This window comes from Pyrgilauda ruficollis, unplaced genomic scaffold, assembly GCF_017590135.1.
Source record: "Pyrgilauda ruficollis isolate IOZ18807 unplaced genomic scaffold, ASM1759013v1 scaffold24, whole genome shotgun sequence".
Lineage (NCBI taxonomy): Eukaryota > Metazoa > Chordata > Aves > Passeriformes > Passeridae > Pyrgilauda > Pyrgilauda ruficollis.
In genome coordinates, this window is record NW_024523648.1 from 7,640,066 (window position 1) to 7,667,011 (window position 26,946).

The 26,946-nt window shown below is 44.4% G+C and overlaps 1 protein-coding gene across 1 annotated transcript; it reads right to left on the reverse strand.

Annotated features, from left to right (window-relative positions):
• Positions 1–54: 54 nt before the first annotated feature.
• Positions 55–26,946, reverse strand: LOC121354961 (solute carrier family 22 member 3-like). Its single transcript, XM_041470063.1, has 11 exons — positions 26,328–26,946; positions 16,860–16,963; positions 16,308–16,462; positions 13,710–13,875; positions 12,605–12,722; positions 7,832–7,929; positions 7,488–7,702; positions 4,915–5,023; positions 4,557–4,669; positions 3,309–3,408; positions 55–2,567 (listed from the first exon to the last, which is right to left on the reverse strand). Exons 1-11 carry the CDS (start codon positions 26,739–26,741, stop codon positions 2,510–2,512), a joined length of 1,650 nt encoding a protein of 549 aa, XP_041325997.1. The 5' UTR covers positions 26,742–26,946; the 3' UTR covers positions 55–2,509.

The window sequence follows — 26,946 nt, forward strand, 5'->3', positions numbered from 1 at the left end:
ACCACGTTACACACCCACTACACCTTCAGGAGGCAACACAAAGTCTCACAGAGATGGAAAGATTTTTCAATTTACAAAATCCCTTTTAGGGATAAGAGCACAAAAGTAATGACCAAATACAAACTCCACATGAAGTTGCTTAGCACTACTAGATTTGAAGTCAAAACATATGCATAGGCTTTTTTCTGCCATCCTTTACAAAACAAATTTTTAAGAAATAAATATATTCAAACTTCTGACACTGTCCCTAGCCATTTTACCTACCAAAATTTATCACTTACATTATCTTTTGAGCAACACATGCAAAACAAAGCATAATCTGAAAGGAGGAAACAAGTCTCTGCATCTCTCATTTCTCAACATGTTTTAGTTGTCCACAAACTGAAGAAGCTGTCAAATATTATTCACATTTATTTGGAAAGTCATAGCTTTAAAAGATCTCTGCGATCTTTCTCAAGCTGCTAAAGTGCTTAAGACACCAATTTTTAAAAAAATCACAAAGAAGAAACACTAAGTGGAAGAGGGTGGTTCAGCTCATCTAGCGTCACATGTGATCTCTTCACCCTGGTTCTCCAAGGTGCCTTCAGTAGGGGCTGGCTGGGCTGAGTTTTGGGCTGGGGAGACACAGCATCTGGCTAGTGCAAGCCCAGAGCTTCCAGTTCAGGGCTGGTGCCTGCCAGCCAGCCTTGGCCTATTGTCTTCAGCTATATACAGAAGATTGTATTGGTCTAGAAGTTTTCTCCTTGTAGCAGAAGCTCCACTTTTGTGTGGTGTCTTCTAGATTAGCTGTATATATTGTGAGATGTTAATTTCGTTTCATATCTCTAAGTCATTACTGACTTTTGCTGAGCATACCTTTGACCTCTACTGTGCCTCAAAGTTAGAAACAGCCTTGAAAGACAGGCCTTTATCACTAACTGCCTAAAGTGTGCAAACATTAAGCTGGGATTATTATTAAAGGTCCTGTTTTCCTCCAGAAGGGCTGGTGGTAAAGGCAGTTGCTGGGAAAAGGCAGGGAGACTTGGGAATTGCTGAAAAACACAGCATATTCCTCACCATAGGAAATCCTGCTGGGCTCCTAGGATGGTAAGACTGGAGCACTGGTCATTCATTTTCACTGGCTGTACCATAGTGCTACTGATTTGTGGTATGAACCTTCCAAACTCAGTCCTGTATTTGCTTGTGCCAAACATGTTTTTTGTGAGCTTACAAGGCTCTTTACAACATCTCGCTGACTTGCTTTTATTTATTTCTCTGTTAGTAACAGGATACCTTTTGAATGCCACATCTTTTAAAGTCCTTCCCTGCAAGAAGCGTATTGTTCACCAGTCAGTGACCAGGACACAATTCTTGACAAAGATCACACAGGAGAAAGGAAAGGCAGTCTGTCCCTGGAATCTGCTTACAGAGCCAGAGAGTTTTTCTGTTACATGTCAGCTTCAAAGGACCAATTAACACTTATTTCCCTTCATAACCAAAACTCCTGGCTCATCCCTGCCCAAGATAGCTGGACATCTCTGTCAAGAACCCACAAAAATTATCCCCAAGACAGAAAGATGACAAATAGTGATAATGAACAGAAGACAGAAATTGCAGGTCATCTTGGCAGTGGTGAGGGTGCAGGAATTTGGTTTGTAGAGATGGGCAGAGAGCATAATTTGCAAAGGAAAAAATCAGCATGCTCTTGAAAGAGGTGTTTGAAAAAGCATTCAACAGAGGAGAGCAGGCAGAAGCCCTTCCCTTGGAGAGATGAGGGGTGTCACATGAACCCCAGCTGTGCTGGGAAAGGCACTAATGGGCAGCAGGACAATCTGTCCTGCAGAGCTAATGCCCTGTGCAGGGAATGACACCTACATAAAGCCCTGGAAAGGTGAGGAGGGCTGCTTCCACATTTCAGAAAGCCCTTGAACAAGGAGGGAAGAAGGGCTCTTGTTGAAAAGGGTCCCTGTGAATGACAATCAGACCAGAGAGAGGTTCTCCCAATGCACACTGCTGATTTCCACCCCTCTCAACCAGGGAAAGTGTCACCCTGATCAGTGTCCTCCTTCTTCAGCCATCATAACTTCTATTGGTCCAAATTCTTCATGGGCACAGGAGGACAGGTTAAAGCAGTCATCCTCTCCTCCTCAAGGTCATCTAAACAAGCACTACCATTTAAATCCTTCCCACACAAATGTAAATCCTAACAAAACAATAAACAAAAGTCTCAAATAGATACAGAAATAAATACAAGGTCACTGAGCTGGACATTCCATATTTTTAAAGCTGTTCTGTTCTCTGTGGAAAACCACAGTCCCTTCTTGCAAACAGTGTACTCAGAAAAAAAAAAAAAAAAAGTATTTATTCCATATTCATAGAAAAATACACTACTTGTATTAAATGTCCTTGTGCTTACAGGAAAACATGAAGTTTAATCCATATTCTGCAGCAAATTTTGAAGCCGTGGCAGGTGGAGAACAAATTCTCAGTATGGGAACAAAGTTCTTAGCTCAGTGCTGTCCTTCAAAAGTCAAATATAAGAGTTGGTGTCCCGGTGTTTCTGTTTCTTGCCACATTTTCCAAAATGACTGTTGAAACAGAAGGGGAGAAGTGTGAAAAATCGGGAAAATATGTAGTTTAAATTGCAGTCCAAGATGCAGTAATGAAACATTATTTTTTTTTCCATAGAAAATTTGCTCTTTATTTTGTTTGTACATTGAATCAGGCAAAAGTTGTTATGTAATATTCAAAGCCTCTCCTTGAAACTCATTTATAGCACTAGGACCTCAAATTATTTAGCCAAGGTGCAAATATTCCCCACATATCTGCAGAGCAGTGTGGCTTGCTGTGTGCCAGGAGTGGGAAAGCTGTGCCTACAACTCTTCAGCTATAAATCCACCTCATATGTGACTGTTAAATGACTTCACAAATTGTGGGATTGCATCCATGATAAGAGGCCCTTCTTCACAGGATGCTTTGACTGAGGTAATGGTTGGTTTTCTCAAGCAGAGAGTTACAGGCTATGCTTTGCAGCACTTCTCTTGTGCACTGTTGTTGCTTTTTGCTTCCAGAGATGCATAGGACAGCTTTGTATCTCTATGAGAAAAATACAGGTTTTACCACCATACATTTTTTAGTAGCTTTCCTTAGTGATATTGCAAAGTTCAGGTTTCTATTGAGAAAAATACCACCTGCTCATAGCATCAACCCAACTAGGGAATTTACTTTGACACTGGAAAACGTCAATACTTGATGAGAGTTGGTAAAGTTGGAGGAGAACATCCTCAGGAAACCTCACCCAAGTATAAGTAAGAAAATACATCTCATACCTTGGAAGCTGCTCCACATCCTCCACAGTCTCTGGTAATGAAATTCCCTTTGTCTCTGGTAAAAGCAATACTAGGAGGCCACAGACAGCTGCAAGAATACCTACAATGGACATTGAAGAAATACAAAAGCAATAAGGACATTGTTACTGTTTTTATTTTCAGCATTTATCCACTGAGAAGTTTATTCAGATTGAGTCAGCTATTTCTGATTAACCTATTCTAATCAAATACCTCATTGTTACATGAATTTAGCCTATTACAAAATCACTTGAGGGCTAGGAGCTCATTTGCAGCCTGACCTCTGCAAAGGGAGATGTTAGAGGTCAAAAACCTGAGATAAGTGCACATGGGCAAATGTGTAAAAGCAGCATGGGAACAAGGATGGTATTTCTCATGCAGAACAAATCTGCCTTGTCTCAAAGGGCTCTGTCATGTAGATGCATCTGTTTCCGGAAACCACTGAGATTTTCCTGAATACTCTCTTCTTTATCCACGGCCAAAGTAAATTATGTGGTTCAGAATAAAAACTCCTCCTTGGGGAACAGCATTGAGATACAATCTGAATTAGGAATGGATATTTTGGAATAATTTCCTGCATAGATATAATTCACAAAATTTATTAAGTCACAAACAGAAAGGCTGGAGCAAAAAATCAAATGATCCCTGAGTGTTGCATAGTTCACTCTGATCCCCTCTGATTTTGTAGCTGTTTACTTAAGACAGAGGGAATTCATATGTCCCTCAGAAGCAGCAGAATTTAATAATTAGATAATGTGAACACTGTACTTCCACCTATCTATTTTCTTGAAATAATGTTAATCTTTTAAAACGCCTTTTGTCTTTCCAATTTTGTTTTCAGCTAAAGTTGGCACTGGTGCAAATTTCCCCTCTTATTCTATCCTTTTCATTTTGATTTTTTTCCAGTCACGTCTACCTCCTAGAAGTCTGGTTTAGTCACAGACTCCCATGCAATTACAGAACCTAGCTGAAAGGTTTCTCAGTCTTAAAGCACTTCATATAGTTTCTTTTCTGCTCCTTCAGCAGGGTTACCTAAGCAGACCTGAGCTCTTCTACACTGTGCAGAGAACTCACATTTCAAGCATTTGCCATTCAGCCTCTTGCTGTAGGCATAAAGGTGGAGAAGCACTGCTCTGCAGGGGAGATAAGGCCAATACTTTTACCCCAAAAGAAAAGCTCTGTTAGGAGAAGGATATTTCAACCAAAAGTATATTGTAAATTAAATCTTACTGAAAATAACTAGAGGTAGCTCCAACCAAATGGCTGCTAATCGGAAAAGCAGGAATGGGGCTATGATCCCACCAAGATCACACAGACTTGAACACAGGGAAACACCAAAGTTTCTGCAAAAGACAAAAAGTACCAGCTATTAGAGAGGTGCTACCAAACAGAATAACCTGCAGTTTAAAGAGTAGAATGTAGACTTAGCTCCAAAATTATCTCTTCAGTATATGCCTTCCACATAAAGCAGTGGCTATTCAGAGTGGGAAACTCTGGAGACAACAAAGTTTAACCAAAGGACAGCGAAATAGGAAATGGTGAAAAGCACATGGAAAAGCTGAAAGATTCCTGGGAGCTTTTGACATACCTCAGTGTTGTAGGGTACAATTCACTGTTCACTAGATAGACAACTTCAAAAGCTATCGTGATGCTCAGTCTTCCCAGCGTGGCAACTGTTGTTTTGAGCCATGGGATATCTGTTCATACAAAAAGAAACACTTCTGCTGAAGTGTGCTCTGCCACACCAGCAAAGCATTTCTGAGAGCCCCAGACCCTGTCAGTAGAAATTATACCACAGGAACACTGCAAATCAAACTGAAAGGCCACTGCTCTAGGTATCAATCTGTACTGGCATTTATTGCTTTCAAATGTCATGTAAGGCTGCTTTGGAGAATTATAAATCACTAGAGCTGGTTGATTCAAGATGCTGGTGGGGCATAACAGTATGGGTGGGAGAATAACCATCATAAACTTCCATGACCACATCCAAATTGTGCTCCAGAAAGGAGTATTTTTCTATACCGAGATGTTATGCTGTAAGAAAAACTGTTGAGTCGCCTCCCAAAGCCTTCTGACCCCAAGGAAAGCACCTCTAAAGCTGCACAGAATCATAGAATCACTTAGGTTGGAAAAGATTTTTAGGACCATTGAGTCCAACCATTTACCCAGCCCTTCTACTCCACCACTAAACCATGCCCTTAAGTGCCACATCTACACATCTCTTAGAAACCTCCAGGAAGGCTGCAGTAAAATCATTCTCCCTAGAGCAGTCCACCTACACTTTGTGATTTTTCTAGCCACTGCACATTAGACAAACTCCTAATTATGTTAGTCCTGGCCATCCTCCCCTCCCCTTCCATCACACCTGGCACAGGCTGTACCTGGCACTGCCCCATTGGCTCTCCCAGCTCCACCCAAGCTCCAGTGAGCAGCCTGAATACATCAGCAGGAAGCCCTTGTACATCAGCAGGGATGCAGTGGCCACCCACACACAGCAGGGCAGAGCTGCCCCTCTCATTGTGAGCAACCCCTCTCTGGAGATGTTGGTGCTCTCTGGAAGTGCATGACGAGGAACGCGACAAGCACTTCTGTCACGCTCTTGGGAGGGGACAGCCTCCTGCATGGTCTAACCACGACTAGGCAGAGGGAGGCAAGTGAAACAACAAGCCTGAACTTGGCACAAAGGGGAGCTCTGCCACTGGAGAGGGCTCTGGCAGTGATTGTGTTTTTTCAAACCTTCAGTGGAAGAACAAGAAAACATTTCAGTTTTCTCTGAACCAAAAATGAGACACTTGGGTTTATTTCCCTTCCAAAACAACCAAACAAATCACCATCAAACTTCATCCCATGTTGCAAGACACTGCTTTTGCCCTGAAGGGTTCTGTTTTCAAAAACATATAAGAAAAACAAAGGCTGGAAATAACAAAACAAATCCACATCATCTCCATGGCATCCCTTCAGTCCATCAGACTCCCAAGGTGATGGTGACGTCCATGTGGATCCTCCCCCTGCCAGGGACTGGAATTGTGTGAGCAACACAGTGTGATGGGGCTCACAGCTGAGAGCTGCAGGTTTTTCCATCTGTATAAACAGACTTCTTTAAAGCAGGACTTGGACCTCAAGTGTCCAACTGCAAGTATCTTAATCCCAAGGCTGTCCTCTCCTACTGAGAGAAGGCTGTTGGCAGCCCCATGATATACCTTGAGAAACTAAAACCTCTTAGGATGGCCAGGACTGTCCCTCACTTTGATAGGAACAGTTCTGGGAAGGAATAAGCCTTTCTGATGTCCATTTTGCTGCTGGTTCCCAGCTACAGTAAGGCAAAGCATAATCCTATGGTTATATACAATTCAAAGCACCTCCAAATGCCTCCCTAGAGATTAAAAAAAAAACCCCAAAAACAAAAACAAAACAAAACAACCAAACCAACAAACAAACACCTTCAAAAAAAAAAATAAAAAAAAAAAAACAAAACAAAAAGAAAACAAACAAAAAAGAAAACAAACAAGAAAAACAACAAAAATCATTTTAAAACCCTCCAAAGGACCATGGTAAGGAAAACAATTTAAAGAAAGGAGAGAAGTACTGGGAAGCCTTTGTGCAATATCAGACCTTTTCTGTGTCCTTGAAACTGATAAGAATGGCTTAATCAAAAGCCATATCTTTCTCCCGGCCTCTTAGCATTGTCCAAACCCCTGGGAGTGCGAGGGCGAGGCAACAAGCTCTGTGATGCCAACCACAGCTCATACATTGTGTTGTGGTTTGCATTGTTTTATTTGTAAAGGGAAAGACTTACCAAAATGACTCACCAAAATCACTGACTTCTTACATCACTAAGTGTGCTCCAGGTCAGGGAATGTATTTTCCCATTATGTTTGTATATTTTTCCCTTGCATTTGCCTTTACAGAGAGTGCAGAGCTTTTATATACATTTTCTCTAAGGCTACTCCCAGCTGTTGTTCACAACCCCTCAAAGATATGGCTATTCCATGTGCCAGGGAAATAAGGTGTTGTGCTACATGCAAAGGTGTGCTGTTCCATGACTTGGTGCTGCCTGTATCACCAGATGCTTTTACTTTTATCTGCAGCTCTGTGTGGCTCACTATCCTTGCTCAGGGGAAGCCATGGACCCGAAGAGCCCATCCCAGGGAAGGGAATCACCTTCTGGCAGGAAGGCAGTGATGAGGCACGCGATGCTCGCCACGATGTTGCCCATGGCGAAGGGCAGGCGCCGGCCAATGCGATCGATTGTCACGATGATCAGGAAAGCAGAGGGCAGCTCCACGACTGCTGAGATGAAGAAGTCTAGGTAGAGGTTTCCCCCGATAATTCCCAGGCGCATGACAAGCCCTTGGTAGATAAGGGCACTTGTGAACCTAAACAGCAGAGGGAAAAAAAGTGTTGAGAGGCAAACAAATGATTGCAAACAGCTGGAGAGACCCTAAAAGTCACAAGGGAATCTTTCCTCAAGACCCGCCACCCAGCTGGATGACGTGGGCACTCACCAGGCGTACATCAGGATGAGAGTGTTCCTCCTCATCTGGGGAGTCCTCACCAGGTCCAGAAAGGAGGGGTTGCTGACCTCCTCGTTGTTAATAGTGATCTGAGGAGACAAGTGAGCAGCAGTCAGCTGTCAGCAGTCAGGCAGGCACTGGGACAGAGTTTCTGTGCAAATACAGTGTTCAGCAACATTACAATCCAGTGAGCAAAGGTGCTGACAAGGCAGTTTGCTGCTCATAGCACTCCAGAGCAGTGCACAGGTGTTGGGAGAGCCAATAAATTGATATGGCTGTGAGCTTTCCTTAATGAGATGATTGTGCAAAAATCAATTTAAAAAATCTCCAATCTTAACTTGAGAATGAAAAAATTATTTCCACCTTGTTGACCTGGATTTTCTTGGAAGGTAACAAGCAATCATTGTCACATCAGGGCCACTGGGCACAAAATTTCCCTTCTGCCAGGGGTGGCAGGGAGGGGGAGACAGGGCAAAACAACGGCCTAGGGAAGCAGGGAGAGAGGGGCTGATCAGTAAGCAATGGGCTTGGGAACATCACTGGCAGCAAGCTGGGCAGCAGGAAGAAAAGGGGAGTGAGAGAAAGAGATCTGTGACAGTGCTTGGGTGCTACAAAATATTCAACCAGTGAGATTCAGAGGGTCCTAAAATACACACACGCTGTGCTGAACGTGGCTTTTACCCTGAAAAAAATAACCTGCTAAGTATGAATTAATGGTTCTCATACTGCCTACAAAATATAATAAATCTGTTCTCAGCTGCCTCCAATACAACCACAGTGAGACACTCAATGAAATTACTGGTTAGAAGGTTTAACACTAACAGAAAAGAGCAGGATTTCACACAGTCCTGTGTTTACCCGTTGAAGTTCATTGCTGTAGACAGTACAGAGCCAGAATACTAGCAGGGACAAAAAGAGATTAGTTACATTGATTTAGGCTGTTTTTAACTGGCCAGCAGTTTTGAACCAAGCCAGGTGAAAACCCTTCATTCATATGGTCATTTGGCAAGTGAGGAAGACACAAGGAAGATAAGGCAGAGGCAGTTTTAGGCAGGCACCAAACATGATGCTGCCCAAGAACTGGCAGCCACAGCTGGGATTGCTATCAGCTCTCAAAGCAGCTGTGGGGAACAAGGGGTTCCCCTGCTGTGCCATTTTCAGAAGGACTTTAGGCAGCCTTGCTGCTTTAACTCTCCATTATTGACCCCTCCTGAGAGGAGGCCTAAGAGGAGGAGCAAGGAGAGGAGCAAACCCCTCTCTATCATCACAGCATCTGCTGCTCACAGAGTGCAGGAGCCCAGGCCAGAGGAGAGACAGTGACAAGAAAGAGAAGCTGAGGTAACATGCAGATCCATGATGAGAACACAGGTGAAGCCAAAGGCATGGCCTGAGGGTCTCATCAGCTCAGCCAGGGCTGAGCCCAAAGCTTTCACCCTTTATTTGTTTTATTATATCGTAAGGTAGCACAGCTGCTTTTCAGTGAGATTTGGCTGGATGTGTTTACACATGACTTTTTTGTAACTGACTGACACAAAGCTTTGTAAGTAAGACAGAGTAACCCCACACTTGTTTGAACTTCCTTTCTACTCCCTCTCACTTTTCTTCTGTAACCAGAGCCAAAAGTTTTCTTCAAAGCACTGCCACTTGTGCTGCATGCCAGACTCCTTAGCGAGGCAGGCTGAGGTTGCTGGGTTTCTGCACTGCTCTTGGACTCTCTCATAATATGGTTATAAAGCTGCCATGTCTGCTGTTTATAAGAACAGGCTGCCAGCCATCAGCTGTGACTTTGTGCAAATATGGTTTTAGATTTCCAGAGGACTAGAGATAAATTCAGCACAACTGCCACTTGTATTTTTATGTCTTAATAAAGTCAAAAAAAACCCCAGCATGACTGAGCACTTTTTCATAGATGAAGAAAAAAAGCACTATGGAGAGTCAACACTTAGCAGGGGAAAAAAATCCTCTTTTTGTTCTTTGAAGTCAAGGAGAGCTTTGCTATTCACACCAGTGCAGTCAGGAATTCAGTGACAGGGCCCATGTTTCCAAAGATACACTATTTGAAAACCCTGGATGAGCCCTTTATAACTTCCCTCACATTTTCATGTTCCAGCAAAATTATGTATCAGTTTTCTCACAATTATTTTTGTGTACATAGTTCTACACATGCTTAATTCTTCATGGGCCATGCAGGCTTATACATACATGGATGTATATAACATTTACATATGTAATGTAATGATGCAATAAATATATGTGTCTAGATATGTTCTATAGGGTAGGAAAAAAAATCTGTAGATAAAGTGACAGGTTTTGATCCACAATTATCTTAAGAAGCAGCTCTACTCAGAGGGTTGCAGTTCATTCTAGTTTTGGACAGAGACCAAGAATTAGAAAATTAGTTTGGAAAAATTCTCCATGATAGGATAAATATGAGCAACTGGAAAAAAAGAGTTTATAATTTAGAATTAATTGTATAAGTTCTGGTTAGGGTTGACCTACACCAGTGTCATAACTCACAAAGCAAAAGCAACAAATGTTTATCCTTTTTCATATAAAGGTCATCTGTGGTTTCTGCATGCCAACAGAAACCCAAAGCTGCAACATCCAGAGCTGCGTAAGAGACTTGGCTGACGAAATTGATACAGACATACTGGAAAATCTGAGCCCAAGTGCATTGAGGAATAATGCCTCACTTCTTCCTGTGCCTGCAGCACACACCTGCAGCACTTAGCCTGAAATTCTGGAGCTGCTTCATGAAAGAGAAGTCTGATGTCAGTTAATGTGAGAAATACCCTTGATCCACTATCCATGCACTTCCTGGAGATGCTCTCTTTCCCCTGGGCACAGCAAAAGGATGACAGAGATTCCATATTAAAAAGCTCCCATGAGCAGATCCAGTACAAATCTGGATGTGTAGAGGTCAAACTGTTGCAGCTGTGTGTGGCTTAAAGTCATGAGCATGGATACTTTTGAAAAAAAAATAAATACAACTTAAAACAAAAAACAAGGAAGGACACATCTTTCAGACATGATGCTTTGAAAATTCTGATGTTTAGAGAGGAAGTGGGCGTAGGAATGCAGGGCTGAACATGGAGAGGAAGCTGCAGAAGCACAAACTTCCTGCTACATGACTTGGGGCACCTTGGCACTGCATAATTCTGACCTGGATGTGGGAATCACAATGGTGTATATGCCCCTGCAAAAGACTCTAGATTCATAGAATCACAAAGGTTTGGGTTGGAAGGGGCACTAGAGTTCATCTAGTTCCAGCTCCCTTGCCATGAGCGGGGACACTATCTATTAGGCCAGGTTGATCAAAGCCTTGTCCAGCCTGGCCTTGAGCACTATCCAGGATGGGGCATTTACAGCTTCTCTGGGAAACCTGTTCCAGTGCCTCATCAATCTCACAGTGCAGATTTTCTTTTTAATATCTAATCTAAAACTGCCCTCTCTCAGTTTGAAGCCATTCCCCCTTGCTCTGTTCCTTCATGCCCTCAACAAAAGTCCCTTTCCATCTCTCTTGTAACTCTCCCTTAGTACTGGAAGGCAGCTCTAAGGTCTCCCTGGAAACGTCACTTTTCTGGGCTGAACAACCCCAGCTCTCTCAGCCTTTCCTCTGGAGAGGTGGAGAGGTGCTCCAGCCCTCTGATCATTTCACAGCCCTCCTCTGGACTCGCTCCAACAGCTCTAGGTCCTTTCATAATCTCATGTGGTTTAACAAGGGGTTTAACAAGGTGCTGCACCTGGGTCCAGGCAGACCCTGGTATCAACACAGGCTGAGAATGAACAGACCAAGAGCAGCCATGCCTAGAAGGACTTGGGGGGTTCTGGTGGGTGAGAGGCTGGACATGACCCAGCAATGGCACTTGGATCCCAGAGAGCCAATTGTACGGCCAGGGGCTGCATCCAAAGCAGCGTGGCCAGCAGGGTGAGGGAGGGGATTTGCACCTCTGCTTTGCCCTTGTGACCACACCTGGAGTGCTGCAGCCAGCACAGGACTCATGGAATGTTTTGCATTGAAAGGGACTTTAATGATCACTCTGGTTAACCACATCTGTTCTCACTGAACCATAAGGCCAGTGCTGCAGTAATTATGCTCTGAGAGCCAGAGCTGAGGTAGCTCTTGCTACCAAGACAGGACAAGCCAAATGCTGCAATGTCACAACAGCCTTATTTGCATTAAATGCATCAGTCCTTTCAAGTTCTCTCATGACTGCTGGCCAAAGGGACTGTAAGTCTAACACTTATCATCCTAACACTTTCTGAATAGTGGTCTCAGATAGAGCTTCCTCAGTTGTGAACTTTGCAGTGTATTTTCTCCCTGTTCAGATGGAAGCAAATTTATACTGAAAATATAATTTCAATTTCTCTTAGAGTTATAAAAGGAACTTCTAGAAGAGGAGCCAGGAAAGTGGATCATGCTGTCTCCACTCACTCTGTCAGATAAAATGGCAACTGCTATGAAACACCATTACCCCTCAGGTTAGTTTCTGATATTTCCCACAAGTTTTTAAAGTAGGAGTGTTACAAAAGAAAAACCAGATTCCTTGTTTTACAAACTTTTTTTCAGTCCATATATTTCCAGCCAGTTCACTTCTCCTATCTTGCAATCACAAAGTAGCTGTGTGGCTGACAACAAACTGTTCGGGTGTGACTCTTCAAGAATGTTGTCCATCCCTTAAAGAGAATGCATCTTAACACCACTGAACTTCCAAAGCTTAAGAAAGCTTAGAAAAAACTTCTAGCTCAAACGCATGACTGTACCTCTGAGTAATGGGGTGAGAGAAATTTCCCATTGTGTTTTGCAATGTTGCGCATGATTTTCAATGCCTTCTCTCCCTTTTTGCGTGTCAGGAGCCAACGTGGAGATTCAGGAACCACCCTGTAAGAACACAAATGTGTTTTTACCTTATAACATCATAAGTAAACCAAAGTCTTTTATCTTTTACGCTGTGTTAACACAAAACACAGATTTTTCAGTCTTTGGGACAAAACAACTCTTTTGAGGACTGCTTTTCCAGTCAGCTTCTGTAAAATATTTGATCCTAGTGAGCAAGAAAGAAGAAAAAAAGACTACATCAATACTCTGCAAAGCTGAAAAATCAGAAATTTTAATATTGTATCTGCCCAATGGCTGTCAAAAGTGTAACCAACAAGCAAAGAAGGTTCCTGTAGAACAGCAACAATGAAAGCCAACACTAAAAATGTAGAGTAACACATAGAGGCAGATCAGGAAGCTTCTGGCTGTATCACTGTAAGATGCACACACACAAATATATACTTCTTTTATAAACTAGACAGAAATACCACTGATGGGTGCTTCAGTTTCTGCTAGCCTAGGGTTAAGATGATTCACTGTTTCAAGGCTCAAGCAGGCAGTGTTTAAGGAAGCAGTGTTCGGGAGGAGGCGCCGTGGGTGCTAACTCTCGGGATCCATCCCACAGGACGGCTGCACTGAGACAGGTGTTTAACACAGCTTAGAGCTCTGCTTTCTCATCAGCTGTACTGCCCAGCTCAGGGATCCTGAGGGCAAGGTCAAACTTTAACTAAGTAGATAATGGGAGGCAGAAGTGGGGTCTCATGGCTGATGGGAAAAACCAACTTTGGTCAAGTTAACCTTATAAACAGCGCAGGGTTCTGCGAAGGGTCAGTTGTGGCTGATCAGAGAGGGAAACTATGGGCAGAAAAACTAGAGTAATGTATGTCTGCGATTCACTAAAAAGGAATCACAAATTACAAAGTCAATAATGTGCAAATATCTTCTTCCTAACCTACATCTTCCACTCTGGAGACTTGGAGCCACAGCAGGACTCCCAAGGTGCTCAAACAGCAATAGCAATAATGACAAGAGCAATGACTGCAACATTACCAATAGTAGAGCAGGAAGAGGAAGTTGGGCAGTGAAATGGCCAGCTGGATCCCCTGCCAGGTGGGAATCAAGTATGCAATTCCAGGGAGAATTATAATTCCCAGGGTAAAGAATATCTGAATCACAATTCCAACCATCCGCTGATCGGAACCAACGATCTCCGTCACTGAGCAGAGACAAAGCCACAATAAATAACACAGAAACAAACCCAAGTTGAAAATAAATTATTAGAGGTGAAATACAAGGAAGGCTATGCTGTATCAGGCCACAGTTCTGTCTAGCCCAGCATTTTGTCTTCAGCAGAGCAGGCATGTCACTGAGGCTGTCCAGGGCAAACACGAGTGACATCTCCTCATCAACTCACCCACCCTTCTCCAGCCAGAGGGGTTTCTATGTGATTCAGAAGTGAATCACATAGGGCTACAACAGGGGTTTGAGATTGCATCATGATCGTGCTTGGCGGGAAATCCTGAGCACTCTCCCTGGTGCAGTTTCGGCACATGCCCCAGACAAGGGCATCCTTCAGGCAGAGGCTGCTCACAGCAGGTAATATGGACAAGGCATCTGTGGGGAAGAGAGTTTAACCATATAATGCTGGTTGCCCTGAGGGTCAGGTATGATCCAGTCTGGTTTGGGTTTTTTTTAGAAAAGTTTTAGTTTTTGTTGTTTGGTTGTTTGTTTGTTTTTTAAAAATCATTTGGTGGATTTTTATTTTGTGGATGTGTCTATTAGCTCTGAAATCTGTGCTCATTTTTCAGGCAATATCCCATGGCCATGACATCCACAACTGAGGTGAGCTGTGCATGAAGAAGTGTCTCCTGTTTGTTCCAAAATGATCTCCATTGCAACACCTTCAGAATAAAAGGAAAGGGTTTTACCTTGGTTTGCAGCACACAGAAAACATTTTATTCTAAATTTATTTATTTATTTTGCTAAAGGAGGTACCAATTTACAAGCAACAATGGTTTGTTTTGGCTGTCAATGCAGAGAGATATGACAGCGTGACCATTTTTATTGATTATCCATCACCTCTGCATAGCTCAGGGGCAACTCTGTTGCCTAAAGATAGCTGATTAGCACTGCCCCCAAAAGAGCTGGATTGTATGTAAAAGCAGAGGGAGGTTATTGGGGCAGCCTGAAACACAGATCAAGGGCTTTGGGAATGTATTAATAGCATCCACCCTCCTGGTGCAAACAAACCTATGATCTGTATATGTATGTTTCTTAAAAGATGTTAGGTTGGCAAATACTCTGGGTGATCCCAGGAGATTAAGAGTCGATCCCTGAAGGGATTTGGAAGGAATCACTCTATCTAAGAGTCAGGCACCTTGCTGGGGCCTGCAAGTGTTCCTGAGGTTCTCAGGATCTCTGATTCTTTCCCTAAAGTCAGGCAGCCTGATCTGAGCATTGAAAGGCATTCCTTTCTGTTAAAGCTCGGCCATTTTAAGGAAGCCCTGGGTCTGTCATAAAACATACTTCTGGTTAGAGCACTTGCCAAAGTCTCAAGATAAGATCTCAGTTTAAAATTAAGCCATGTGCATGGAAGTAAGAGGAAAAGCAGCTTCTGGTCCTTTCCCTGGATCTTGGACAGGAGCTGCTCAGCAGTGTAACTTAGCCCAGACAAACAAGGTTCTTTTGGGCTTTAGATGCTAAAAGGGCTAGACTGGTATGTTTGCACATAGATCACCACAGTGCTCCCAGGTCTCACTGTGAGTGTTTATGTCTGGTTGCAGTTCTGCTCCCATTCATCTAAGTTCCACCAGAAATTTTAAACACTTGTCACAGGCCTCATAGAGAACAGCAATGCTACAAGGTTTTGCCCTATATAATGATGTTATCAATATGTTTTGGGTTATAGCAGTAGATCACCAAATGGCCGGTTTTAAGTAAATCTGACATCCCGTCTCTTGCAGGATACCTTCCTCAATGTCTGGCTTTTCCATGCTTTATGACTGCCTTACTGAACCTGGCAGTCATTCAAGACACCACAACAATATCCTTTCCTCATCAAAAGGAAGATTGCTGTGCAAGGAACTTCATTGCTATAGACTATAGACTGATAAATTATAATCTACCAAAGATTCTGTGTCCCTGCTGCTTTGATGCTATTTATAACAAAGATTTCCTTTCTTTTCCCATTTCAGCCAAACAATAATCCTAATATGGACCCTGGAGTCCAGCCTGGCACTAAGCTAAAGAATGAAAGCAGCCAGCCAAGCTGTCCTCCCAGTGAGGAGAAGCAGCTAACTCCTCTGAGCATCTGTGTAAAACATTCAGACTGCCAAAATAAACCATGTCCCTGTTTGTGTATCCGGTTTGTTTGGGGCTTGCTCTGTAGATTTTTTATCATCCTGGTGATCTTCTATGTAATAACAAAATCTTTATATATAAATAATCCATTCCCTCACCTCTTAATCATTGGAGGACAAATGCATTAACCAGAGTGGATTTGGGTTGCTCTTTGTCTGCTGACTCCAGAGCCAGTGCTTTGTTCCCAAGAAAAAAATAGTATGACAAGCAGATGCAGCCAGAGTCTTTGTCTTTCAAAAATCCCTCACTTTCCCTAACCAAGTGAAAAAAGAGGGTAAGAGTTCTCACCAATCACGTAGCATGTCATCCAGGTTCCCTTGCCAAACATGCCTTGGAGAAAACGGAAGATCAAAAATACAGTAAAATTTGGTGAAAATGCCACTATGATACCACATATCCCAACGCCAAGGCAGGAGAGCAGGTAGATGATGATTCTGCCGTATCTGTGGAAAAAGGAAAAGAAAGTGGAAATCATAAATGGTGCCTATTAAATATCCTTCAGTAAACATCAGTCACAAAGCTCCGCTGAATGCTTCCTTTTTGTTTCTGTGGCTTTCTTCCCTTTCTGGGTCCAGATGTGCACAGAAAACTTTGGAAACCACAAGAAAAGCTCATTTCATGGCATTTTAAGCTCCAAACAGGACTAGTAAGTACAATTGCTAAAGTTTCCAGCCCAGATCAAAGCAAAGATTACATTGGCTGGGTTTTGTTAACTTAGTTTGGAGATATTTATCCCAATAGAAGTACACCTGCAAAATGTTGACACATGCCTATTGCAGGTGATACTGAGAGTGGTTTCACTTCCCAACAAACCAAAGGACAGCAGAACTCATACCTTACCTGTCAGCAGCATAGCCCAAGATGAATGCTCCAGCCAGGAACCCCAGATTGAGGATGGCCTGTGAGAGATCCACCATCCAGGCATTGCCACACACAAGATCATACTGTGGGAACAAGGGAGAGGCATAAACACCCAGCTGGGTCATTTGCCACCCTCAGGGTAAAGCATTACAGAACTGCATTGGTCCACACAGGAAGGGAAAAAGGAAGGGGAAGGGGAAGCTCAAATTTGCTTGCTCAATAACAAGCACTAGTGGGCCATAGCAACCACTCTTAAAGTGGTCATGAGCAGGGAGAGCTTCTCCTTGCCAAGAGGATGCTGCCTTTCATACATCAATTGTCCAGATTTGGAAAGCAAATCGCTCTTCTACAAACATCACTGTTAAATATGGGGCCAAGGCAAAGTCCTGACTTTGTTTGGTGCAGAATAAGGGTCCACAGCTCTTGCCAGTGAAAACAGCGTCTTATAGAAATCTATTAGTTTAGTTATTCTTCTTCGTGCCTTCTAGATAAAAGCAAAACCATGTAGTCTCCAAGGAAACTGAAAACAGATCTCAGGTCAATTGCAGACACACTGAATATGTATTTTCTCGCTGAAGCTTTCCCAGACTTTCTATTCCTTATACTGCAGCATCCATAACTCCCTAGTACTACTAGTAGGGATGGGGGTGGGGATGAGAGAAGGCAAAGGGAAAGGGAAGGTGGTTGAGAGGAAGGAAGGGACTAGGAACTAAAACTAGAATTAAACTAAAACTGAAGTAATTCTATAGGCAGCATGGCATGGGAAATTACTTCAGTTTTTCATGGAGAATAAAGAAATTTAACCACTGCGGACCATATGAGATTTGGGAGGTTTCAATCCATACCTGGACTAATCTTTGCAACAATGAACCTCAGGACCAAAGGAAGCCACAGACAACAGCGGCTGCCAGCATTGACCTAGAGAGATTATTTTGCTTTCAGATGGGAGCTATAAGAAATTTTTTAATTGTCAGCAAGGTGCTGGTTGCTGAGGCACACACAATGTGCCACGTTTGTGCTCACCAGCACATGACAACACCAATGCTCAAGCACTCTGCTTGAGCAGAGTGGGCACAGGGTGGGCTAGAGAGACAGCAGCCTCTTCAGACATTCACAGTTCTCCAGACCCTAAAGTGTTGTGTCATGGGCCTGAGCTCCATCCCAGCCCGTTTGCATGCTGTAATGCCCAGAGTATTTTCTGGGCCTGAGATCTCAGAGGTCTCAGATCACACAGGACATACAAGGGGAACCTCACAGGTCTCCAGCCTAGTAGATATCCCACCTCCACTGCCTTGAAAAAAATCGTGGCTTTGATGTCAACTCCATTACTCCAGGGAGCCTGACTGGCTGCCTGTCAGCCAAGTCAAGCTGTGAGCACCTAGCTTCCACTTCTGTAAATCTTGAGCAAGAGCTGCAGAAACCTCTGAGAAGAATAAAACCTGCTCTCAGCTGTCATACTTCAAGGGCAATTGCAATGCCTTCCGAAATTAGACTGAACGTAGAGCAGCACTTTCAGATTTCAAATGCCGCTTAACCTCTTGCTTTCTGAAGCTATGGCAATGCTAGCAAATGGTATCAAAAGATGTATCTTTGGAAAACAGTGGGGATTTATGAGAATGGCCATTAAAAGAAGATCTTTTAAAATCACAATGCAATTGCCTGTGCTGATGACAGATGCTGGGACTCTCCTTGACCCCTTTTCAAAAACTGAAAAAACCCCTATTTTTAAAAAAATTATTTTATCTCTCTTTATTGTAAACAAGCAAGGAATAAACTATCATGAAAAAAGGCAGGAGAACAAATACATGTCAGAAAGGAAGGGGAAAGTATCTTTAACAGAGAGGATTCTTTCATCTGTACAGCAATTTCCTATTATTTATGTAGCAGCTGCAACTAGCTCTATACTAAGACTATAGTGAAATACTGTATATATTCTGGGAAACAGTACCATACAGGAAACTTCTAAGGAGCTACAGGCTCTTTGTAAAGATTAGTGACAGTACACTAACTGTTCTCCTAAGTTAGCCCTGCACTTTGTCACTTTCTAAGTATTTCAATAAATTCTGATAGAGATAAGCACTTCTGTTTGCTTGACCTAGCATTGAAGTCATCACGCTGCTAATGTCTTTTTTTTTATTTGCAAACATAACCTTTAGAGGGGAATGTAACCTTTAAAACAGAATTGAACACCCCGCAGAGACCTTTTCTTTATCCAGGCTGCCTGTCAGACCCACTTCACTGCTCCAGCTGTGACCTGGTTTGGTTGGGCATGAAAGTTATCCCTGTATGCATCCCATGGACAAAAATCATCTGCAACAGTTTACCCAGGTTTTGAGACTGCCTCCAGTTAGCCCTTAGTCCTCCTGTATGACACCCCTCCCAAACACCTCCCACGCTCCTTGCTAGCAGCCCCCACAGAAGGTAGTGGCGCGGTGCCTCCTCTCCCTTTCTGAACATTCGTACACCTGTCCATGCACAGGCTGATGTTTGCACTTCTAAAAAGCTAAAACATTTATTGCAGTGCCAGAGGGCAGGGAGAGAAGGATATGAAAACGTGAAGTAAAGCCTTAGGGTTTTCTTCCCCTGATCTTAAGCCTATTTGTTGTTCTGTACAGGGCTGGCTACACCCCAACAGACCCTGTTAGAGCTTGGTAGCCTCAAGGTAGTCACCAAGCGAGTCACCTAGCTCAGCTGGCCAGCCCCAGCTAAGGGCACATCCTCCTCCTGGCTTTGCTGTGCTCTCAGCCAAGCCCCTCACTGCACTAGTGCAGGCACTCCGCACAGCCCTGCAACTCACCTCTGCATTCAGTCCTGGCCCCACCTACAGGATTTCTATCCACTGTAGGACACAAGCCACTGTGCACCTGAACACACACCCTTTCCATTTAGAGAGCTGACTAAAAACTGCCCAAATTGGGAAGCAATCCATTTCCTCACTGCTTCTCCCTTAGCCTTGACAATGAGCTGCCATTGTAAGCAGAAATGAGGTGCTGCCAGCAAAGACAGGAACCAGCTCCTTCCAGACATTCCTCTACAGTGTCCTTAACAGATAGAAAAAACAGTTCTGTCCTCCCTGCTAGCCTTGCAGTCCATGCAGCCAGCCACTGCTGGTTGGAAATACATCCCTGTCATGCACGTTGGCTTGGACACCAAGGAGATGCTCAGATTTACAGGAGCAGTGCTGTGACTGGAAGGAACGGTGCTGGGTGCTTCTTTGATCTGTAAAGGAGCAGCAAACCACCTAAGTGAGATCTCTCTGGGAGAGGAAAGAGGCTTTGTACTGGCTCCCTGTAGCTCATTAGTGGTGCAATCACTGTAAGAAGGAGTGGCAACTGGATGAACTTGTACATGACTAATGACTGGGAAATATGGAACTGTGGCAATTTCTCCTTTCTTCACGGCTTTGGAACAAAGCAAACATTTCCCATTTCAGTTTGACCTGCAGACTAACCACAAACTTGTAATTCCTGGTACTTGAGTGATCTTTATTCACTTCAGCAGACATATCCCTGTAGAAATATATTGTTTTAAATCACAACATGCCATTAAAAGCTCCTCAAAATGTAGCACCCTTGGGGAGGAGCTTTGAAGAGCTTTACTGCCTGTTACAATTAAATTACAAACAATGGATTAAACTCTAGGGTCAATAAAGAATGTTACAGTGGTTCCCCAGCCCAATTGCAGCAGCATGTCCAGAACCCAGGCACACGTTTTAAATGACATTCATACAAGTGACCAAAAGAGTTTGGTATACCCTTTCACTGCCAGTGACAAATGGTTCAGTGAGATATTCATAGTTTAAGAAAACATGGGGAGATGCTGACTGTTGCTACATGTTCCGTAGTTGTTGCTGGGCAGTTCTTCTCCTCTTCTCCTGTCCACTGGCCTTTCAAACTGCTATCTTTCCTACATCCTTGCTGCATCAAACCCCTCTGCAAGTGCATACAGTGGTAGAGGGAGAAATTATCTTCTTTTTTTGCTTTCTGTTAAAGCTTCTGGCAGAATGCTCAGGGATGAAGCAGCTGTCCTTCTCCGTGTCTTGTTCCAAGCTGAGCACTTACCAGGACAAGAGGAGTCAGCCACTACCCTGCTGCCAGGGCACTGGGGCTCAGAGCCTGAGGGACAGGTTAGTTTTGAAAACTTTGTAAGCTTCCCTCCTCTCCTGTGCACGAGCAAAAGCCCATGAACTTTGTGTCCCTGCCACTGGGATCACCTGTTGAGTGTCCTAGCACAAAAGGCCTTTTCTGTGCTTCTCCTTTTTCTCTGTCTCTTCAGAGACAAAGCAAGAAGGGGGTAGAGAAATTCTTCATCTCCTAATGGGGGAAAACCAGCAACTGTCCTCAAAATAATAAGAATAAAAATTGAACTCTCAACTAGTACCAAGGTTTGATGGCAGTGGAAGAAACACAGCCCCATTGGCATAACCCCTGCAAGCGACTGCTCCAGCCCCTCTCATACAGAGAAATCTTAGTCAGAGTTTCACAAGAAATTCAGCAGTTGCTGCTTCCTCTGCTCTCTGTGTGTCCTTTCCCCTTTTCCCTCCCCTAATTAATATTAATCCTACCATGACCATGAAAATAAGACAGGATATACTGCCATGCCAGTAACAACAGTCACACTAGATCAACAATTTGAGGGTAAATTGAGTTGTTTATTCCCTTGGAGGAGGATAGCATAAGGATCAGCTGTGCTTTTTCCACCCTGAGTTTGACTGACATGTTATCTCCTTCTCTGAGGGACTAAAAACCATGAGACAAATATTATTTTTTTTCTTCCAGGTTTCTCTGCAAATGTTGACTGGTATTTTATGAGATGGATGGCAAGCAGAGAAGGAAGAAGATTGATTCCCAGCAGGTGCAATAGGCTATGCTCAGATGACCGTTTGTCCACCTCAGACCTCACACTTCGGCAGCAAAGTATTGTTAGGGCTCAAAATGGCATCATCTACAGTGTGAAGATTTGCTGCAGACAGGACGTATTGAAATCTGTCCCTTCTGTGGGAATCCATAAAATCAGAGAGTTTTGAGAAAACTACAAAAGGCAGGCCTCATAGACAGCAGAACTGTGATTAGAGCTGAGCAGTAGCCATACGATTGCTTAGCAGAAAAATTATGTAAGTAGAAAAGTAAGGACGAATAGAACAATGGTCTCTGTATTGACACTTGGCAAGAATAACTCCCTAAGGTGCAGAAAAGTATATCTAGCGAGATATTAGGATGTTCTAAGCTTAATAAGATACCTTCTGCTCAACTCCTGCCAACAAAGGCTGCCTAAAATATGCCCCATCTGTGCTGTAGCTGCTGCTGACCACACAGATCTCCCTCTTCCTTTCCTCCACCACGTCAGGCCATTTCACTGCAGTCACAATTGTAACTCGTGCCCATGCCTTGAGGAGTCACCAATGACAAAAATGTCTGAAGAAAATGGTTCTTCCTTTGCACGCTATTTCCAGCCATTCTGTCACAAAGTGCTTGATTTGTCTCTCAGGGATAATGGTGCATAGTGCCAAAGCCCAGCAGTCTTAAAGGTCAGTGACCCCATCTTCAGCACAGTTTCCTGGAAACTTAAGTTTATTGACTTCTGTATGTCCTGGATACGTGGGTCCTTCACAAGGTTCACCCAGCAGGACCTGGCAGACAAAACACTTCTGTTTCAAGTGCTACAGAGGTCCGGGGGTGACCTGAGCTCCCCTCCAGACCTCTGGGCCAGAACATGAGGCTGTGACCCCTCCAGTCCACTGCACTCCCAGCACATCAGTTGTTTCTCCATCTCCATCTGCTGCACAAAAACACAGCCCTTCCCTTCCCTTCCCTTCCCTTCCCTTCCCTTCCCTCCTCCCTGTGAGGAGCTGCTGCTGTCACCAGCCCTCCCTCCTTAGCAGTGCCAGCCACCTTCTGGGACCAGCATCATTTCAGATGGCACCAGCTGGTGTGAGTCAGGAATTGATTTACCTTGATTATTTACCCTGTCAGCTTCCCTCTCCAAGAAAAATCTCAATAGCCTCTGCATTCCCATCCTGTTGCTGATGCAGATTCACAGGGAGATATGCAAGACACACTCAATTAAACCAGAGCTGATTGCACTGGGCCAAGGTCCTCTGCACAGCTCCACCACATCGACACAGCTATGTCTCAAAATTATATCTTGAAACCTTTATGTCAACCCAGGTCTTGTTTGCTCAGCTCTAACACAGTGCAGGTTTGTGTGTGCAGCACCAGTGACAACTTTCTCAAATCTGGATTGCCCTCACAGAAACACCTGACCTAAAGCAATGGAGCACAGAGATCCTTGGCTATGTCACTGTAGAAGTAAGAGGACCTATTCTTAGAGCCCACTGGACCCCAGAAGATCTTAAGAGGGAATCTTTAGCAGAACAAGGTAACTGGCTTTGCCATGTGTGGCTCCTGTGACGATTTCTTAATATAATTTGCTCTTCTCCTCAAATGCTGAAGGAGGAAAGTCCTGTACATTCTCCCAGAACTTCACTGTACTCCCAACACTGAGACTTGGGAGTCCTGCAGCAGCAGGTGATGTAGCAGGCACCCCAAGTAGGACTTACAAAGAAGTGTGTGCTTTGTACCAATCCCCACGCCCCTGTTTTCCTTTGCTTCCTTCTGCTGATGCTACTGTGAACACCTTTGCATAAGACAACGAAGGTGAGAGAATGGCCAGTGAGCAATGTGAGCAGTGAAGTCAGGTACCACAGAGCCATTTGTTTCACAACTCCTGACAAATCAGCCACGTGATTTAGCTTCTGAAGGGTGCTCAGAACTTACTGCAATAGCCTGTGCTTTGGCTGCCAGACCTCCTGTGTGATATGACAGCTATCCAAAGAGAAGTTTTATATGCCTGCTTTTGCCCTCTGAATCCTCTGTCACACTGCAAATCCACACTGGACCTGTGCTTGCCATGAGCCTGGAAAGAACTTCTTCAGTACACTGACTTTTCCCCCCCTCCTCTCTCTCTTTCTCCCTGAACACACATCCTGAGACTGTTTTGCAACTCCTCATTTTGACTTTGTCTTCCTGGTCACTTCCACTGCTGATTCAACAAGTCATGCCAGAAATCTTTAGCTGAAAGAAACATTTCTGCAATCATGGACAAAATGAAGCATTTACAAGCAGATGGGTAAGAAAATAAGTCTTTGGTGAGCTAATTAAACAGAGCCTAAACTGAGTCACGCTTTGTTAGAGACTCTGCTGGGCAAAAAGAGACTAAATTAAATCTGGCATATAAATTCTCTTTGCTGGATATATAACTCATTAATAAGATATCAAGCCCCTTTTAATAGCTGATTTCAGAGCAATTGAGTCAGGACATGCATGCCACAAGCCTCCTTTTTAGATTAAGAAATTGAGCCTCGTGGGATATGATTTGTCCAGAAAATGTTGCAAAACTGGGAAGAGGTTCCAAGTAGCACAGGTCACAGCCCAGCAGCCTCCATCTGAGGTGGACCTGGCCAGCGAGAGCATCTCTAGGAGTCACAGTGACACCAGTGGCAGGACCTGCTGCCCTGGCACAGGGGAGAGACAGTCCCAACCTTACAGACTGTTACTCCAGGGTTTTCCCAATAAGCACCTTTGAGAGCACAGGTGGGAGTGCTTGCCCAATCATCCCTTCATCCCTCCTCCCTTCTCTGCCCCTGAAAGCTTTCCTCAGCAGAGAAGAGCAAGAAAGTGAAGATGGATGAGGTATTTGCCTGAGAACATTGAACCTTTCACTCCCGTTTATTGCTGCAAGACAAATACTAGTTTCCTTTTCCCACAGCTGTACCCATTGCTGCTGGAAAGTCACAGTGGCTCTGTTAGATACACAAAGTGCTGCCATAAATGGACTCTGAGCATGATCTTATGGACACAGCCCACGTGCCTTCACCTGTGGCAAGGCTGAAGTGGGGGAAAAAGGGGCAACAACAGAAAAGGAATCTCTATATTTTTGTTTTTAAGGTCTAACTCCTTGCAGTCCCCCAGCAGAGGTGCCTTAGAGGCAGCAATATAAACTTCCCACCCGCTACATGTCCTATGGATTGTTCCAGAGCCAGGCTGCAGCTCCCAGGCACCATTTGTCCTCCCTCCCTTCCCATCCAGCCCTGCCTTACGCTGCCAACGTGGGCAGAGACACATCATTATTAGGGACCAAAGTTTGACACCAACTCCCTGCATGCCATTTGCAGCCCTCGGAGCAGCCTTGATTTCACAGATCGTACACGAAAGCCAGATCTGAACCTTTGCTCGAGGGTCAGTCGCGCGTTCTGGTTTCTCTTCTCCTGGGCACAGACCCTGCCCTAAAGCTGCTCAGGTTGCACACTCAGGGAACAAAGCTGCTGCTCGGGACAGCTCCAGGCCTGGCAGAGGATACAGCAGCTCCACCGGGATGGGAGAAGGATGCTGAATTGGAAGGATGGGATAAGCATCTCCTGTGTCAGTGGTTGCTCAGGGCTTTGCCTGCTGTGTCCTGCTCCCTGTTTTGGAGCACACAGCTCCAGTGCAAGCACCGAATTAAAGAGCACAGCAGGAGGCTCACGAGACAGGGAGGAACCAGAGCCCTCAACTGCACATTTTGCAGTGCACCTTGATTATTTCTGAGCCAATCCCTCTAAGAACACTTTGGATTTTTCATCACTGCATGAGTGACAATTGCTGACAGAATGACCCTAAAATACACACTCCTAGTGTGCAGACTGTATTTTGGAGCCAGACCACAGCACACCCATGGCACAATTACAGATTACACAAAGGATCTCCTAGGAAAGCATCTTCACTGGCCTTTCGCAGCTTCATTAAAAAAAAAAAAATCACTGTATTTGCAAGTGCTTACCACTAGTGATAACAGCCTGCTGTTCTCTGACACCGATATTCAGGAAAAGCTGAATGTTAGCTTTGGAGAAAAACGTGTGTTTGTTTTTTTGGTTTTTTTTTCTTTAGTAAGCACAATCACTTCTGCTGACTCCTGCCAGATCTCAGATAGGCAGTCTGCCACCTGTTGTTTTTTATTACCTGCAAACTTACATGTTCAATACTGAAAATACAGAGAAGAGATAATCTACATTGATCCTCGTTATAGAGTACACTTGGAATTCACACCACCAAAGCTGCTAGCCTGAAACTGAGCACCTGAAGCCTCAGCTGCAAGGATTTAACCATTTTTGTTTTAATCTGACATTCCTCTACAGATAGAGCAATATCTCTGCAGGGTACTCGACTTTGTATGGGCTCTTGACTTTGAACAGCCACCTCTCATACCAGTTCACCTTTCCCTAAAAGCTTCGTGCCAGCACTTGATCATACTCATTGCCTGGATTTGCTTGTGACTCTAAGTTAAATACACTTGGAAAGGAAAACCAGCCGGCAAAAAACCAAAAAAAAAAAACCATTGGCAATCCTATTTTACTACTGCAATCCCAGAGCAGGACAGACAGCAGCGGTCAGAGGGTGGGTGTTTCCTTACCTCGCTGACAATGGATGCGCGGGGCTGTTCATAGACCCAGCCGTGGTGGCACGGGGCGAGGGGCAGCCTGCCCGAGCTGCCATTGCCATAGCGGGCCAGCGGGCTGGCGCAGCTGGCAGAGGCGTCCCAAGTGACATCCAGCCTCTCGCACTCCCCAGTGACAGACTCGTTCCCCAGGTGCAGGGGCAGTACCGTGAAGTTTCGTTCCTCTTCCAGGGTCCAGCCACATCGTTCACTCAGTTCAGCTGCCCCGGGGATCCTGCACCAGAAGTTGCCTGGTGCCCGCCCAAGGAAAACTACGCTGGCGAACAGGGAAGAAAATGTTATGCCTGTCTGGCTAAGGAGGAAAAAGACTCTCTTTTGAAATCTTCCAAATTCCCCGGCCTCCTTCAAAACCTCATCAAAAGATGGCATTATGTGAGGTGGTCTGTCCGCTTGCAGCAGCCCGAGAGACGGCAGAGTTTTCCCTCACACTTGGCACCGGCTGCCGGCACTTCCTACGAACGTGACGGTCTGGCCTCCCCACGCTCCTCTCCTCTCACGTGCACAGACAGACAGACAGACAGACAGGGGCCGGCGGGGCATGAGCGGAGGCGGAGCGGGCCCGGCTGCGGGCGGA

What these genes read in the sequence shown, in the direction of transcription:
- LOC121354961 (XM_041470063.1), bottom strand. Translation starts at nt 26,741, where the DNA reads ATGCCATCTTTTGATGAGGTTTTGAAGGAGGCCGGGGAATTTGGAAGA. An exon ending in CACTGCCTTCCTGCCAGAAG is followed by an intron (nt 5,024 to 7,487) that starts GTGATTCCCTTC and finishes TTGTATGAACAG; the next exon opens with ATATCCCATGGCTCAAAACA. An exon ending in GATGTGGAGCAGCTTCCAAG is followed by an intron (nt 2,568 to 3,308) that starts GTATGAGATGTA and finishes CTGTTTCAACAG; the next exon opens with TCATTTTGGAAAATGTGGCA.